Source organism: Pristis pectinata, chromosome 2 (genome assembly GCF_009764475.1).
Source record: "Pristis pectinata isolate sPriPec2 chromosome 2, sPriPec2.1.pri, whole genome shotgun sequence".
Taxonomy (NCBI): Eukaryota; Metazoa; Chordata; class Chondrichthyes; order Rhinopristiformes; family Pristidae; genus Pristis; species Pristis pectinata.
The window spans coordinates 139,931,075-139,947,888 of NC_067406.1; the positions used below are offsets into that span (position 1 = coordinate 139,931,075).

At 43.6% G+C, this 16,814-nt stretch overlaps 1 protein-coding gene across 6 annotated transcripts in view; it reads left to right on the top strand.

The window, feature by feature from the left end:
• The window catches only part of bmpr1ba (bone morphogenetic protein receptor, type IBa), a 506,418-nt gene that overhangs the window by 449,746 nt on the left and 39,858 nt on the right, over positions 1-16,814 (top strand). For all 6 annotated transcript variants that reach the window (XM_052035149.1, XM_052035147.1, XM_052035134.1 and 3 more), the window contains one exon: positions 3,369-3,471. In XM_052035149.1, the coding sequence (XP_051891109.1) occupies positions 3,369-3,471 (103 nt within the window). The remainder of the gene's footprint in view (positions 1-3,368; positions 3,472-16,814) is intronic.

Sequence of the window (16,814 nt, forward strand, 5' to 3'; positions counted from 1 at the left end):
ACAATGACTAGATTTTGATCAAGGAATAATTATTGGCCAGGACCAGTCTGCCTCTTGTGGACAATGCCAAGAGGTTTTTGATAGCTAAAGATTTAACATCTTATACAGAAGTCATCATCTTAGAGTGCAGAACTCCCTCAGGGCTGCACTGGGCTATCGTCCTAGATTTTTATTTGTGCTCTGGTCTCTGGGGTGGAACGTAAACCTGCTGAGTCAGAAAGGAGATCAAAGTCAAAGTCGAGTTTATTGTCATATGCACAAGTCCATGTGTGCACAGGTGCAATGAAAAACTTGCAGCAGCATCACAGGCACAGAGCATCAGGTACACAGCAATAACAAGAAAAAGCATAAACGTAAATTATACACATCTGTTTTTACAAGAAAGTGCACAATTAGAACAAAATTAAACAAAGTTCATTGTAGTGCAAAATGGCCATAATGTTGCTATACTGAGTGATGAGGGTTGTGCAGGTTGGTTCAAGAACTGAATGGTTGAAGGGAAGTAGCTGTTCCTGAACCTGGTGGTGTGGGACTTCAGGCTTCTGTACCTCCTGCCCGATGGCAGCTGTGAGAAGATGGCATGGCCCAGATGGTGGGGATCTTTGATAATTGACCCACTGAGTAATAGCTGATACTGGAAGCCTAGGTTTGGTATTTGCATCAGTAGCCAGTAGTCCACCAGTTAATGAAAGTGTTATAGAGTCAGAGTTACACAGCATGGAAGCAGGCCCTTCAGCCCAACTCGTCCATACTGATCAATTTGTCTACCTGAGCTTGTTCCATTTGCCTCTGTTTGGCAAATATCCCTCCAAACCTTTCCTATCCCATGTACCTGCCCAATGTCTTTTAAATGTTGTAATTGTACCCACGTCTACCACTTCTTTTGGCAGCTCCTTCCATATACCCACCACCCTCTGTGTGAAGAAGTTGCATCTCAGGACCCTTTTAAATCTTTCTCCTCTCACATTAAACCTGTGCCCTTTAGTTTTATTCTCCCCCACCCTGGGGAAAAGACTGTGACCATTCACCTTATCGATGCCCCTCATGATTTTATAAACCTCTATAAGGTCACCCCTCAGCCTCCTTCGCTCCAGGGAAGAAAGCCCCAGCCTATGCAGTCTCTCCTTATAACTCAAGCCCTCCAGTCCTGGTAACATCCTTGTGAATCTTTTCTGCACCCTTTCCGGCTTAATGACATCCTTCCTATAGCTGGGTGACCAGAACTGTACACAAGTGTGGTCTCACCACCGTTCTGTACAGTTGTAACATCATTGTTTTTATTTCTATTGTTCGTGAGCGATCCTGCAATAACTTCACCTCCTCAAATGAATCACCCTGAAGTTTGAATTTGAATTCAATTTGTGAACTAAATCTGGAGCAAAAAGTTGGTTACAACAGCCATTACCAAACTAGTTCATTAACTCCCCTTCAGGGAAGGAAATCTGCCTTCCACTCCTAATTTGCTCCATGTATGACTTAATACCCAAGTGACCTAGCAAACTACTTGGTTGAACCAAGCAATAAAGACCAGCTCTCAACTTCTCAGAGCAGTTGGGGTTTGCAGTGAACAAGATGAAGAATCAGTTAGGTATCATTGTCTTGCCTGTACCAACCCACAGAGTTATTATAATATAAACCAGTATAAGCTGTGTTTATCATTAAATTGCTTTGTGATGTGTGATCCAGGAATAGAATCCACCTAGATTTCCTGTTCAAATTTAAATACCAATAAGCCAATGAACAAATCTTTAGGTCAGTTGGACTTTTCCCCTCAGGACCAAATAGTGTGGTTTTTGTCCACTTTGTTGCGTTAATTCATTGATCCTTAATTATCCAATCAAAACACGAAAAATTAATCTCAGAAAATTCATGTTAAATTCATGTCTGAACTTCTCCCTTTTGAAATCCCAGAATGTATATTTGCATCAGGAATTAAACCAGGGACTGATGGTCTTCACTATGTGTCAACAACTTCATCTTCAGGAATGTCAAGCAATATAATTGGGAATTTTTCAATTAGAAGTGTTGAAGGAATGTACACAGTGTGTGTGTGGGATGCTGTGGATTATTATATTCTTTAATTTGCTCATATTATTTAATATTTCTCTGGGACTTGTTCATTTTCAAAGAAGATTTTTTTCTTCATTCAAAGGATGTGGGCTTCGCAGACTGAGGCAGCATTAAATTACCCATCCCTAGTTGCCCTCGAGAAGGTAGTGGTGAGCTTCCATCTTGAACCACTGCAGTCCTTGAGGTGTGGGTACACCCACAATGCTGTTGGGGAGGGAGTTCCAGGATTTTGACCCAGCGACGGTGAAAGAACGGCGAGATATTTCCAAGTCAGGATGGTGTGTGGCTTGGAGGGCAACTTTCAGGGGGGGGTGTCCCCCATGCTTTTGCTGCCCTTGTCCTTCTAGCTGGTAGAGGTGGTGGGTTTAGAAGGTGCTGTCTAAGGAGTCTTGGTGAGTTGCTTCAATGCATCCTGTAGATGGTACAAACTGCCGCTACTGTGCGTCGGTGGTGGAGTGAATGAATGGTTGTGGATGGGGCGCCTATCAAGTACTGCTAAGTCCTGCATGGTATCAAGCTTAAAGTCAGTTCATTGACTTTAAGCGTTTTGAGCACGTGGAGATTATGAAAAGGTACGAAATGAATGCAGAGCTTTATTGCCTGCAGATGAAATTTGGGTAAAAATTAGGTCGTAGAGTCACATAGCGCAGGAACAGGCCCTTCGGCCCAACTGGTCCATGCTGACCAAGATGTCCATCCAAGCCAGTCCCATTTGCCCACGTTTGGCCGATAACCTTCTAAACCTTTCCTAGCCATGCACCTGTCCAATTATCTTTTAAAAGTTGTTATTGTACCTGCCTCAACCACTTCCTCTGGCAGCTCGTTCCATATACGGACCACACTCTGTGTAAAAAAAAAGTTGCCCCTCAGGTTCCTATTAAATCTCTCCCCTTTCACCTTAAACCCATGCCCTCTAGTTCTTGATCTCCCAACCCTGGGAAAAAAGACTGAGTGCATTCACTCTATCTATGCCTCTCTTGATTTATACGCCTCTACAAGACCAAAGAGGTATCCTTTTTTGATTGGGTAAGTGACATTAGGTGTGTATATGACCTGAAAGAGTGACTTGTTCTTCATTGCTCCCCTCTCCCTTATCCTGCCGGTTGGAAAACTTTCCCTTCCCTCTTCTATTCTAAAAATATGACTGAGTTGAGATGTAAACAAATGGAAGGGATGACCAACCCAAACAGGTTGAAAGAGAGGAAGGAAGAAGGAAGAAGGAATATTTGCAGCAGATGTGAACGTTCCCACCAGTTTATCCTTCTTAACTCACACTTGCTCTTTCTTTTGCTGTTAAGGATACGCCCAAGTCATCTCAACGCCGAGCCATCGAATGTTGCACCGACCGAGATTTCTGCAATCGAGATCTCCACCCCACGCTTCCACCGCAAGACATGAGAGGTAACGTGGATGAGGGACCATCTCACTACCTAAGGTTGCCCAAGTGAGAACAGTATTTATTAGATATTGCCACCCAAACTAGAACCAGAGGAAAGAGATGATAGGTTTTATGGGTGAGGTGCTGGAGCGACTGAAACTAACTGGATTGGTCTTCAAAAGGGTCAGCCCAGACTGTAGAGGAAGCGGTCTCTTTTCATGCTATACTATGTCCCACAAGTAATCAGTGGCAAAGCACCAGCACAACCCATTGAACCCAAAAAACCTCTCGTGATCCCTTTGGTAATTCATTGTTGGTGTTTGGTTTAACGGTAGGCATGTAGGATTGTGGCTTTTTGTGCCAAAGAGTTTGCTTAGTACTAATTATAAGATAAGATTTCTTTATTACTCACATGTACATCGAAACACACAGCGAAATGCTTCTTTTGCGTAGTGTGTTCTGAGGGCAGCCCACAAGTGTCGCCACGCTTCCGGCGCCAACATAGCATGCCCACAACTTCCTAACCCGTACGTCTTTGGAATGTGGGAGGAAACTGGAGCACCCGGAGGAAACCCACGAAGACGCGGGGAGAACGTAAAAATTCCTTACAGACAGCGATCGGAATTGAACCTGGGTTGCTGGTGCTGTAATATCGTTGCACTAACTGCTCCACTACCGTGTACCATTAAAGGATTACTTAGGCCTCCTGTAATTAAGTGTGACATTTTCAGGATATTTTGCAGTGGGATTTGTTGGTAAAGGCATGTAACTCCATATGATTCCAGCATGTTTGGTAAATTGATTTATAATTGTCACATGTACCGAGGTACAGTGAAAACTGTTTTGCATGCCATCCATACAGATCATTTCATTAAAACAGTACATTGAGGTAGTACAAGGGAAAACAATAACAGAATGCAGAACATAGTGTTACAGTTACAGAGAAAATGCAGTGCAGGCAGACAATAAGGTGCAAGGTCATAACGAGGTAGCTTGTGAGCTTAAGAGTCCATCTTATCATACTAGGGAATTGTTCATTAGTCTTATAACAGTGGGATAGAAGCTGTACTTGAGCCTGGTGGTACGTGCTTTCAGGCTTTTGTATCTTCTGCCCGACGGGAGGGGGGAGAAGAGAGAATGTTCAGGGTGGGTGGGGTCTTTGATTATGTTGGCTGCTTTACTGAGGCAGCGAGAAGTGTAGACAGAGCCCATGGAAGGGAGGCTGGTTTCCATGATGTGCTCAACTATGTCCACAACTCTCTGCAGTTTCTTGCGGTCCTGGGCAGAGCAGTTGCCGTACCAAGCCGTGATGCATCCAGGTGGGATGCTTTCTACACTGCACTGATAAAATTGTGATTGTGAGGGAGAAGTCTTCAAACAGTGCATTTTGTCTAGGTGCACTGAACAACGAACAGACAGGAACTCCACATTTTGCATGTTAGGTTACGCGTGCATGGAAATCTTTAACTTCCATGTCAGTTTTGCAGTGGCAAACGCTAGCAGTTTCATCATCATTACCAGGGCAGCATCTGAGCCACTGATCCCATACGGGTTACTTGGTTATATTTCACCCCCATGTTTTTACATTCTCTGCCATTGTTTGTGGCTCTCAGTTCGTGTGTCACAATCTTGCTCTCAAATCCTTGTCAAAGCTGTGCTGTTTAGATTCTTGTGCAGTTGGCCTTCCTTGTATTTTGAAGAGCCTCATATAACTGATGAGATCCACACATTAGCAGACGTAATGCATGTTCTGGGAATGCAGCCATGGAAGAGATTAGACTGAAACAAAAAAAACCCTGCAGATGCCGAAACCTCCTCATGTTGGAAGTTTTCAGGATATTGACAGTAACTGATAGCGTAGAGGGAGAGAAGCTATTTCCTCTGGTTGAAGAACCTGGGGGTAGGGGGACAGGGTCTCAAAATTGGAATCAGACATTCCTGGGGTGGAGTTAGGAAACACTTCAACTTGTGGAGGGTGTTAGAAATTTGAAACTCATTTCTGCAAACTCTCAATTAAGTTTGGACAATTCTTAATGTTAAGGTCGTGATTGAAAGATTTTTTTCTTCAAAGTATTGTGAGCTTTTAGTGTTTGGAGTTAGGTCACAGATCAGCCATGCCTCACTGAACTTTGGGACATGTTTCACGGGCCGAATGGCTTCCTCCTGTTCCCAAATTCCTGCATTCCCAAAAATGAAAAACAGAAACAGTCAGCAGGTCAGACGGGCTCCGAGTAACTGGGAGCCGCCCATTCCTATACCAGGGAAAAAGGAAATATTTGATTCTCTCCCAAGTTGGCTCACAACTTCAGGAGTTTCAAATCTGCAATAACTGAAACAAAAATAGAACTATTTAACAACAAACAGCAGAAGTCCTTCCAGAATCACAAAAAGGTCATGAATCAACAACTTTCCTTTAATCTAATAAATATCTCAAGATGCCAAGATGCCTCACCAGCAGAACCTTGAGATTAGTTGGAGGTGGAAGAAGTTTGGTTGAAGCTGTAGATGAAACCAATGGGTGGGGTGCAGACATGGTCATCTTCCCAGGCTGGGTGGGTCTTAACATTGTTGGTGGGTATCTCACATGTGTTTCAATATGCACACATATACAATATACACACACACACACACACACCACAGTACATCAACACACACACACATACACACACACGCACACACACACGCACGCACGCACGCACACACACACACACAAACACACACACACACGTGCAGAGGGTTGTAGACTCAGCTAGCTCCATCACATACACAATCCTCCCCACCATCGAGGACATCTTCAAGAGATGGTGCCTCAATAAGGCAGCATCCATCACTAAGGACCCTCACCATCCGGGACATGCCCTCTTCTCGTTACTACCATTGGGGAGGAGGTACAGGAGCCTGAAGACCCACACTCAACGATTCAGAAACAGCTTCTTCCCCTCCACCATCAGATTTCTGAATGGTCCATGAACCCATGAACACTACCTCATTATTCCTTTTTTTTGCACTACTTATTTATTTTTGTAACATAGTAATTTTATGTCTTGCGCTGTACTGCTGCTGCAAAACAACAAATTTCACATCATGTAGGTCGATGATAATAAATCTGATTCCGATTCTGACTCATGAACACATGAAAATGCACACATATGCATATGCACACAAGCATTCATTCACGCCCACATACATGTATACACATACTATGGACACATGCAGAAACACACACAACATGGACACAAACACAGACATCTCAGAAATACTTCCATGCTTATACTTAATCAAAAATGCTCATATACTTCATAAGGTTTGCTGACAGCATTAACTTAATAGAAAAACTAAATAACTATCCACACATATGCTCCACCCTTACTGAATCCTCTGCTTCATTCCAGCGCATACAACCCAGGGGAGATCAATCACATTCCCTCTCTAAACCACCCCCACATAGATTTCCCAACCCCCAACACCCCTGGCTCTGGAATCAACCAATGTTTATCCACCTCCGTCTGTTCTCAGTGTTGTATTGGTGATGAATCTTGGGATTTTTATGAAGTTTAAGAGACTCAACTCCTGAGAAGAGTGAATTATCAGCACACTGTTGCAACAAGGAACCCCTTGAGTAAGATCCATATCTCCACATCTCCCCAGCATGTGCCACCATCAACACTGAATGAAGTAGTGGGGGAGGTCTGGATTTAGGTCTTTCCTGTGGTGACTGTGAGATGGAGGTGCAAAGATGTGGGGAAGGAAATCCAGAGATCCAGCTGTGGTGAGAACACTGAGTCTGGACTTCTGTTACCATGCAGCCATAGAGTCATACAGCACAGAAACCTTTGGCCCAATTGGTCCACGACGACCAAGATTCCCATCCAAGCTGGTCCCATTTGCCCACCTTTGGCCCATATCCCTTTCCTGTCCATGTACCTGTCTGAGACCACACTGCACCTTCCTCTCTACCTCAGTAAAGGTGAGCAGATGAAGGAACCCAAGTCATTCTGCAAAATTGATTTAGGACATTGTGTTGCAGTTGTACAAGATGCTGGTGAGGCCACACTTGGAGTATTGTGTTCAATTTTGGCCGCCCTGCTATAGGAGAGATGTTATTAAACTGGAAAGAGTGCAGAAAAGATTTACAAGGATGTTGCCAGGACTTGAGGGACTGAGTTATAGGGAGAGTTTGGACAGGCTAGGACTTATTTCCTTGGAGCATAGGAGACTGAGAGATGATCCCTTAAAGGTGTATAAAATCATGAGGGGCATAGATAGGGTGAATGCACTCAGTCTTTTTCCCAGGGACTAGAGGGCATAGGTTTAAGGTGAGAGGGGAAAGATTTAATAGGAACTTGAGGGGGCAACTTTTTTACACACAGGGTGGTACATATATGGAATAGGCTGCCAGGGGAAGTGGTTGAGGCAGTTACAACAACATCTTTTAAAAGTTAATTGGACAGATACTTGAGTAGAAAAGGTTTAGAGTGATATGGACCAAATGCATATGGGACTAGCTTAGATGGGCATCTTGGTCGGCATGGGCCAGTTGGACTGAAGGGCTTGTTTCATGTTATATGACTCTATGGTTCTGAAAGGATGGTTGCAGTGCACTGTCTCTGTAAGTGTAACACTTTATTCTGCATTCTGTCATTGTTTTCCCTTGTACTACCTCAATGATCTTATGGATGGCATGCAAAAGAAAGTTTTTCACTATACCTCTGTACATGTGACAATAATAAACCAATTTACCAATTTGATTAGCGAACCTTCCTCAGCAGAAGGAGGAAGTCCTTGTGCTCAACTGAAACAACTTAGAAACTCAGCAATAGGAGGAAGCCATTCAGCCTCTTCAGACTATTCTGCCAATTAAGCAGATTACGACCGATCTGTACCTTTACCCCACTCTGGCTTTGTAACCCTTAATACCCTCACCTAATAAAAAAAAAGCTGTCTGACAGCAGGTTGTCAAGTGTTTCTCTCTCCACAACAGCCCATCAACCACAGTTGTGACTCTTCTTAGATCCCCACTCCCAGTCCGATTTTTGGGAATGAGTGTTCCATATTTCTGTCAGCATTTATGCAGAAAAGCTTTTCCTAAATTCAGCCTAAATGGCCTGGATATTAAAGTGATGCCCTTTGGTTATTAGACTTCCCCAAAAAATAATATTTCTGCACTACCCATATACAGTGCAGAGCAGTACAAGCTGAAGGCTCGAAAGAAGTTTAGCTCCTGGGTTTGGTTATCACGTCTAACTGCTGCTGAAATAAGAGAGTAAGATGCCTATAAAAATGGTGGGATACCAGGTCCAAAATTACTCACAAAATTACTTGCTAAGTGCGATATCATGAGGCTGGTCTTCACATGGTCTAATTATACCGGCTGGTTGGGGTAACATGCAGAATGTGCACAAGAGCACTCGACAAATTGATTTCACTCATGGTAACATCAAAAGAGATTCTGCTCTGAACAGCTGGTGTGGTGATTTTCCAGAGGGAAATTATAAACCACGTCTGTGAGAATGTGTACAACTGTTTGGACTGGAGAGTTGCGAAAGATTACCTGTAACTATTCCAATTAGTTTCTCGTTGCGTTTCATTTTGTCTGAATGCTGAAACCATTTCAAAGCACATCTCCTGCCTGATTATCATTGGTCTGTAGGGGCTATTTAAGCTGACTGTCATACTTAATTAAAATCCCACTTCTGAGATGTGTCCTTTGAGAAATCAGAGGACCTTTAAAGTTAAGCAATCTTTACAAAGGATGAATAATATCCCAAATATTCCAGGGGTGGGGGAGGGGGGCAGAGGGAAAGTAATTTGAAAGACAACCATCCTGCCAAGGCACTAGTCAGAGACGTGATGGAATATTTTCCACGTGCCTGGATGAGTCCAGCTCCAACAGTAGTCAAGAAGCTTGACACCATCCATTGCAAAGCAGCCTGCTTGATTGGCGCCCCTCCAGCATCCTGAGTGCTTATTTCCTTCACCATTGGTGCATTGTGGCAGCAGTGTGCGCCATCTGCAATATTCACTGCAGTTACTTCCCCAGACGACTTCAACAGCTCCTCGCAACTGTGCAGTCGTTGGAACCAAGAAGGAGAAGGTCACCAGGCATCTGGGTATTTTGGTAAATTGGTTTATTATTGTCACGTGTACTGAGGTACAGTGAAAAACTTTGTTTTGCATGCCATCCATACAGATCATTTCATTACAACAGTGCGTTGAGGTAGTACAAGGGAAGAACAATAACAGAATGCAGAATAAAGTGTTACAGTTACAGAGAAAGTGCAGGCAGACAATAAGTTGCAAGGCCATAATGATGTAGATTGTGAGGTCAAGAGTTCATCTTATCGTACTAGGGAACTGCTCAGTAGTCTTATACAGCAGGATAGAAGCTGTCCTTGAGCCTGGTGGTACGTGCTTTCAGGCTTTTGTATCTTCTGCCCGATGGGAGAGGGGAGAAGAGAGAATGTCCGGGGTGGAGAGTCTTTGATTATGTTGCTGCATTACCGACGCAGTGAGAAGTGTAGACAGAGTCCATGGAGGGGAGGCTGGTTTCTGTGATGTGCTGAGCTGTGTCCACAACTCTCTGTAGTTTCTTGCGGTCACGGGCAGAACAGTTGCCGTTCCAAGCCGTGATGCATCCGGATAGGATGCTTTCTATGGTGCATCAATAAAAATTGGTGAGGGTCAATGGGGCGGTCCCAAATTTCTTTAGCCTCCTGAGAAAGTAGAGGTGCTGGTGAGCTTTAATGGCCGTGGCATCTACGTTATTGGTGATATTCACTTGTAGGAACTTGAAGCTTTCAACCCTCTCGACCACAGCACCGTTGATGTAAACAGGAGCATGTACACTGCCCACCTGGGTCACCACCACCCAAGGAAATATATTGCCATCCCTTCATCACCACAGGACTAAAACCTGGAATTCCCTTTCCAGTGGTAAAGACTGCTTTCACCACTTAGACTTGCAGTGGTACCTTCCCTGGGGCAGCTGGCGGTGGGTATTACATGTTGACCTTACCAGTGACACCTGCATCCCTTGTGCGAATAACTAAAGTCTTTATTTATCCACTTCCCCCAACCACCTCCCAGCGAGCAGAGTGAAGATGGCAAGGTTGAAAATTACTCCATGTCCCCCTCCAGACAGCAAGCGGAGATTAGTGACGCTAAAATAAATATTTTAAGTGCAAAAATCAGAGGTCATTTACTATCTATCCAAGAAGAATGTTTGCTTTTGACTTCCCAAATCAAAGTTGCATTCCTTTCCAAGCCTTCCACGGAGTGCTCATCAACAGCAAGATTGTAAAGAAAGTTTTGCATTTGAGTGGCACCATTCGCATCCCTTTTAAGGGCATCCTAAAGAGTTTAACAGTCAATGAAATCCTCCTGAGGTGTGTTGCTGTAATGTGGAAAATGTAACAACTAGTTTGCAGCCAGCACCCATGAGCAGTAATGTGTTAATGACCAGTTAATTGTCTTTAACTGCTGTTGATTGAGAGGTTAATATTGATCAGAGGACTGGAAATCAATCCAATGCTCTTTTTCAAAGTGGCATCATTGGCTGTTTTACGTCAACCGAAGGGGGCAGGCAGGCCATATCCAACAGCTGCAACTCCAGCTGCGCAGCACTCTTGCAGTACTACGCCAGAGCCTATGTACAAGTCTATGTGCTCTTCTATGGAGTGGTACTTGTTAGCTCAGAGACAAGGGTACACCCAGCAAAGAACAAGCCCGGTGCTTGTTGCAAAAATGTTTACATTCGTTAGGTGTCTGTTTGCAGTCTGATGGAACAGTTGGTGCCACACTAGTTCAACACTTTGAAAGTTAGTGTCATAAGAGAGGCCACAGGTTCCAAGTTCCTGCTACGTAGGCAAGCCATTTGCGGAAGTCCATATTTTAATTCCTGACGGAAGACAAGATATGATATCATTTACTACCAGAAAAAAAAACTCTGACTCCCCATTGCATTAGAGTTATCTTAGGGCAGGCACGGTGGTGTAGCAGTTAGCGCGACGCTATTACAGCACCAGCGACCCGGGTTCAATTCCGGCCGCTGTCTGTAAGGAGTTTGTGCGTTCTCCCCGTGTCTGCGTGGGTTTCCTCCGGGTGCTCCGGTTTCCTCCCACGTTCCAAAGACGTACGGGTTAGGAAGTTGTGGGCGTGCTATGTTGGTGGCGGAAGCGTGGCGACACTTGCGGGCTGCCCCCAGAACACTCTACGCAAAAGATGCATTTCACTGTGTGTTTCAATGTACATGTGACTAATAAAGATATCTAATCTTATGAAGAAAGATTACACAGCTTGGGCCTGTACTCATTAAAGTTAAGCATAACATGAGTTGATCATAAGATTCTAATGAGGCTTGGTGGGATAGACGTTGAGAGAAAGTTTCATTCCACAAAGACATCTAGAACAAGGGAGCATGGTCTCGTAATAAGCTGGAGATAAGATGGATTTTCTTTTCTTGAAATAGTGTGAATCTTTGGATTTCCCTACCCCAGAGAGCTGTGGACACCAAGCCATCAAATGTATTCAAGTCAGAGACCGATCTTTGGATCATAAGGGAGTCAAAGAAGACAGGAAAATGGGATTGAGGCCCAGATCAGACCAACCATAATCTTATAGAATGGCAGAGTAACCTCAAAGGTCCTTACGGTCAACACCAGCTCCTGTTTGTTATGTCCTTTATCTGTATCTCTCGGAGCTGAGCCATACAAATCAGGGGAATGAGGATCCAATCACAGTTTGGGTGATCTGAAGGCAAGAATCAGCAGAGCTGCTTCAGCTGGCCTCAGAGTCATGAGAACATAATGAACAGTAGAGTGGGCAGTTCTGGTCACCTGAGCTGTGTCCACAAGATATGCTGAGCTGTGTCCATTGTTGGAGAGGGAGCTTTGTTGACCTGTTGTTGGCTCTGAAAAGAAGAGTCGTAATGGTGCCTTGACTGGAGATCTGGTGATGGATGGTTGGCAGAGAGATGATGGAGAATCAGAGAACATTGAGTCCAATACATTAGGACCAAACCACCCTTTGAATGCCAGTCAGACTACCAATGAGTATGGCTTAGTAAGAGGTGAAAAATTGAACTTGGAAATGATCTTCTCTAGTTCAATTGGCAGCTGTAGATTTGTTCAATGAGTTAGTCCACGGATAAGCTGGTACAGAATGAAAAACTTTGAAAATCACCTTTAGTTGCTGGTGCTAAACATATCCCAGAATCTTACCCACATGTTGACCTTAGTGAAACTGTGTGCTGGCAGTAAGTATGATTAGATGCCTATACCCCTACACCCATTAGTGTAGCAACAAAAGAAGATAGTTTACTCTGCAATATCTGGGTCCAAGGAATTTCCCTCTTGTTCTAGCTTTCCAGTTATGGCTTTGGCCATAAAAGCAGGTTTTGATATAAGCCAGCTGGATAATCAGATGCTACAAAGCAAAGATGCTACAGGGTTTAATTAATCAGTGATGGGATGTTTAGAATCTGAGAGCTTTCAGTGTTTTACAGGATCAAAAGACGTCCCTTTTTGTGTTCATTGAAATTCCTTGAAAACACTTAGTACATGGAGACTCTTAAACTAAAAGTTTTATTTGCAGTTGTTTTAACTGAAGGATTGTGTTCTATTACAAAGTAGTAGTGAAACTCTGAGAGACATGAAGCATGTGGTAATTATTGCATCCATGTGTGCTAACGTCACATGTACACTTATGTCATACCATACACATGGGATCTATACACACACACTAGAAAGGCTATTTGGCCCCTTGTGGCTATGCTGTTACAGCTTTTGGGGTGGTTTGGTGGCACAGCAGTTGACATTGCTGCCTTGCAGCTTCAGAAAGCCTGGTTCGATCCTGACCTCCGGAGCTGTTCGTACAGAGTGGAGGCATTCTTCCTGTGACTCTGGGTTCCAAGAACATGCTGGAAGGTTAGGTGGCCACGGTAAACTGCCGCTAGTGTAGGTAAATGGCAAAAGGGGAAGGGGTAAGTTGCAGGACCACAGGAGAATAAAACAGAGGTTAAATGGATTGATGGGACTGCTGTGCTGAGAGCTGGCATGGACATGATGAGCTGAATGGCTTTATATATTGTAATAATAGTCATAGAGTTACACAGCATGGAAACAGACCCTTTGGCCAGCATGTCCATGCCAATCAAGACGTCTGTCTGAGCTTGTCCCATTTGCCTGCATTTGGTTTATATTTCGCTGAACCTTTCCTATCCACATACTTGTCCAAATATCTTTTAAGCATTGTAATTGTACCACAGCCATATACCCACCACCCTCTGTGTGACAAAGTTGCCCCTCAGATCCCTTTTAAATTTTTCCCCTCTCAACTTAAATCTATGCCCTCTAGTTTTAGCCTCCCCTATCCTGGGAAAGATATTTAATTAACCCTACTCTTTGCACTGTTCCTGTAACCCTGTTTTTATCCAGCTCTCCCTTGAAAGATCCGATTTCATTTGCATTCACTCCTCTTCCAGACAGCTCATTCCCAATACAACAACCCATTCCTTTAAAAAAAATTTCATCTCCTAACTCTCATTAACTATCTTCAATCTAAGTTTTCTGGATAATGTCCCTCCTGCCACTAGAAATAAGTGTCCCAAGTTTCATCCATTAATTCATAATTTTAGGCACCTCTATTAAGTTATACAATTGGATTATTCAAAACCCCATCCCACCACCCCATCTCCAAAAATAATATCAAGATGTCAAAAGAAAATGGAAGATGATGTACAATTTCATTCAATGTCTCTGTGGATTTTGCTTCCAACAGTGACCAAGGAGATTAATCTTCAGCTACTGAATACTCTGAGATAGTCCCACAAGTTGGAAATCCTATATCACGTCAAGTCCAGTCAAATTGAGTTTATTGTGCTATGCACAAGTATATGTGTGCACAGGTGCAATGAAAAACTTACTTGCAGCAGCATCACAGGCACTAGCATCAGATAAGCAGGATTCACAAGTAAAACATAAATTAAACACAAATTATGCACAATTTTTACAAGAAATAACACAATTGGAACAAAAAAAATGAAGTCCACTTTCGTGCAAAGTGATCATTAAGTGGTCAGGGTGCTGCTAAACTGTAGTGATTAGGGTTTTGTCGGTTGGTTCAAGAACTGAATGGTTGAAGGGAAGTAGCTGTTCCTGAACCTGGTGGTGTGGGACTTCAGGCTTCTGTACCTCCTGCCCGATGGTGGCTGTGAAAAGAAGGCATGGCCCGGATGGTGGGGATCTTTGATGATAGATGTTGCCTTCTTGAGGCAGCGCCTCCTGTAGATACTACCGATGGTGGGGAGGGATCTGCCTGTGATGTATTGGGCTGAGTCCACTACTCTCTGCAGCTTCATATGCAACGATATCATTGCAGCAGCATTGTAAAGTCAGAAGATTTTTGATGCCCTAGGCCAGAAATTTGTCCACTGTAATCAAAAGTCACAACACAGTGGGGAAATTAGACTAAATTGCCCCCCGAAAGATCTTCACACTTACAGAACAACCAGGCATTAGAATGGGACTCCAATTAGTCCAATACTTTTATCCTTCAGACTCCTCCCTCCCACACATCACCATCCACTGCAAGAGATAAAACCTGATCTGGTATTCTTGTCAATATGTTCTTTGTTATAGGCAGTCCCTCAAGATTAAGTTACTTCTGCTCTGTTTCAGAATATTTATTCATTCCAGCAGCATCACGAACCAATAACTGGTCACTCTCATGTTTGTGGGACTTACTTGCGCAAGTTGTCTGTTACCTTTGACACAGTACTACACTTCAGAAGTGTTTCACTGGCTGTGAGATATTTTGAAGCACCTAAAGGCACTCTGTAAATGAACACTTTTTTCTCTAAATGGGTCAGTGGAAGCAAATTAAACCTCCCGCGGCCACACTTTGGGAAGACAAAGCCAACAGAGTCCCAGTTTATCTGATTATCATTACTTTGCAGAGGATTATAAGATAAGATAAGATAAGATAAGATCTCTTTATTAGTCACATGTACATCGAAACACACAGTGAAATACATCTTCTGCGTAGTGATTTGGGGGGCAGCCCGCAAGTGTTGCCACGCTTCTGGCGCCAACATAGCATGCCCACAACTTCCTAACCTGTACGTCTTTGGAATGTGGGAGAAACCGGAGCACCCAGAGGAAACCCACACAGACACAAGGAGAACGTACAAAGTCCTTACAGACAGTGGCCGGATTTGAACCCAGGTCACTGGCGCTGTAAAGCATTATGCTAACCACTATGCTACCATGCCTGAAATTGGTATGGATCACAAATGGACTTGTTTGCACCATAGAATATTGTTCATTTTGAAAGGAAGGAAGGCTCCTTCGTGAAAAGGTTTCTTATAATTAAAGTTAGTTTAAATATTAAACCCAAACATCAGTGCCTCCCTTTATAAACCACTGCTTGGCTAAAGTGGAGGAAAGTAAAAAAAAAACTATCACTTGGAGACATGCCCATCTTCTAGAAAACTGAAATGAGATGTAATTAGCTCCTTGTCTAGCGTTAAGCCACTTTTAGCTATCTATAATTTGAGTGCGCAGTTCACTGAATTTCAGTCCATTGAACCTCCTACTGCCAAAAGCAGCCAGCAAGTTGTATTGGAATTTTAAATTGTCTTTGGGGTGGATCAGTGGCACAGCTAGTTGAGATGCTGCCTCACAGTGCCAGAGACCTGGGTTCAATCCTGACCTCTGGCGCTGTCTGTGTGGAGTTTGGTAAATTGGTTTATTATTGTCACATGTACTTTGTTTTGCATGTTATCCATACAGATCATTTCATCATATCAGTACATCGGGGTAGTACAAGGGAAAAACAACAATAGAATGCAGAATATAAGATTATAAGATTTCTTTATTAGTCACACGTACATTAAAACACACAGTGAAATGCATCTTTTGCATAGAGTGTTCTAGGGGCAGCCCACAAGTGTCACCACGCTTCCAGTGCCAACGTAGCATGTCCATAGCTCCTAACCCGTACATCTTTGGAATGTGGGAGGAAACCGGTATACTGTCACAGGTACGGTAGTGTAGCAGTTAACGTAACGCTATTACAGCAACAATGACTCGGGTTCAATTCTGGACGCTGTCTGTAAGGAATTTGCACATTTTCCCCGTGTCTGCGTGGGTTTTCTCCGGGTGCTCCGGTTTCCTCCCACATTCCAAAGATGTACGGGTTAGGAAGCTGTGGGCATGCTCTGTTGGCGCCAGAAGTGTGGCAACACTTGCGGGCTGCCCCCAGAGCACTCTACGCAAAAGATGCATTTCACTGTGTGTTTTGATGTATGTGTGACTAATAAAGATATCTTAAGTATTTTAAGTTACAGAGAAAGTGCAGTGCAGGCAAA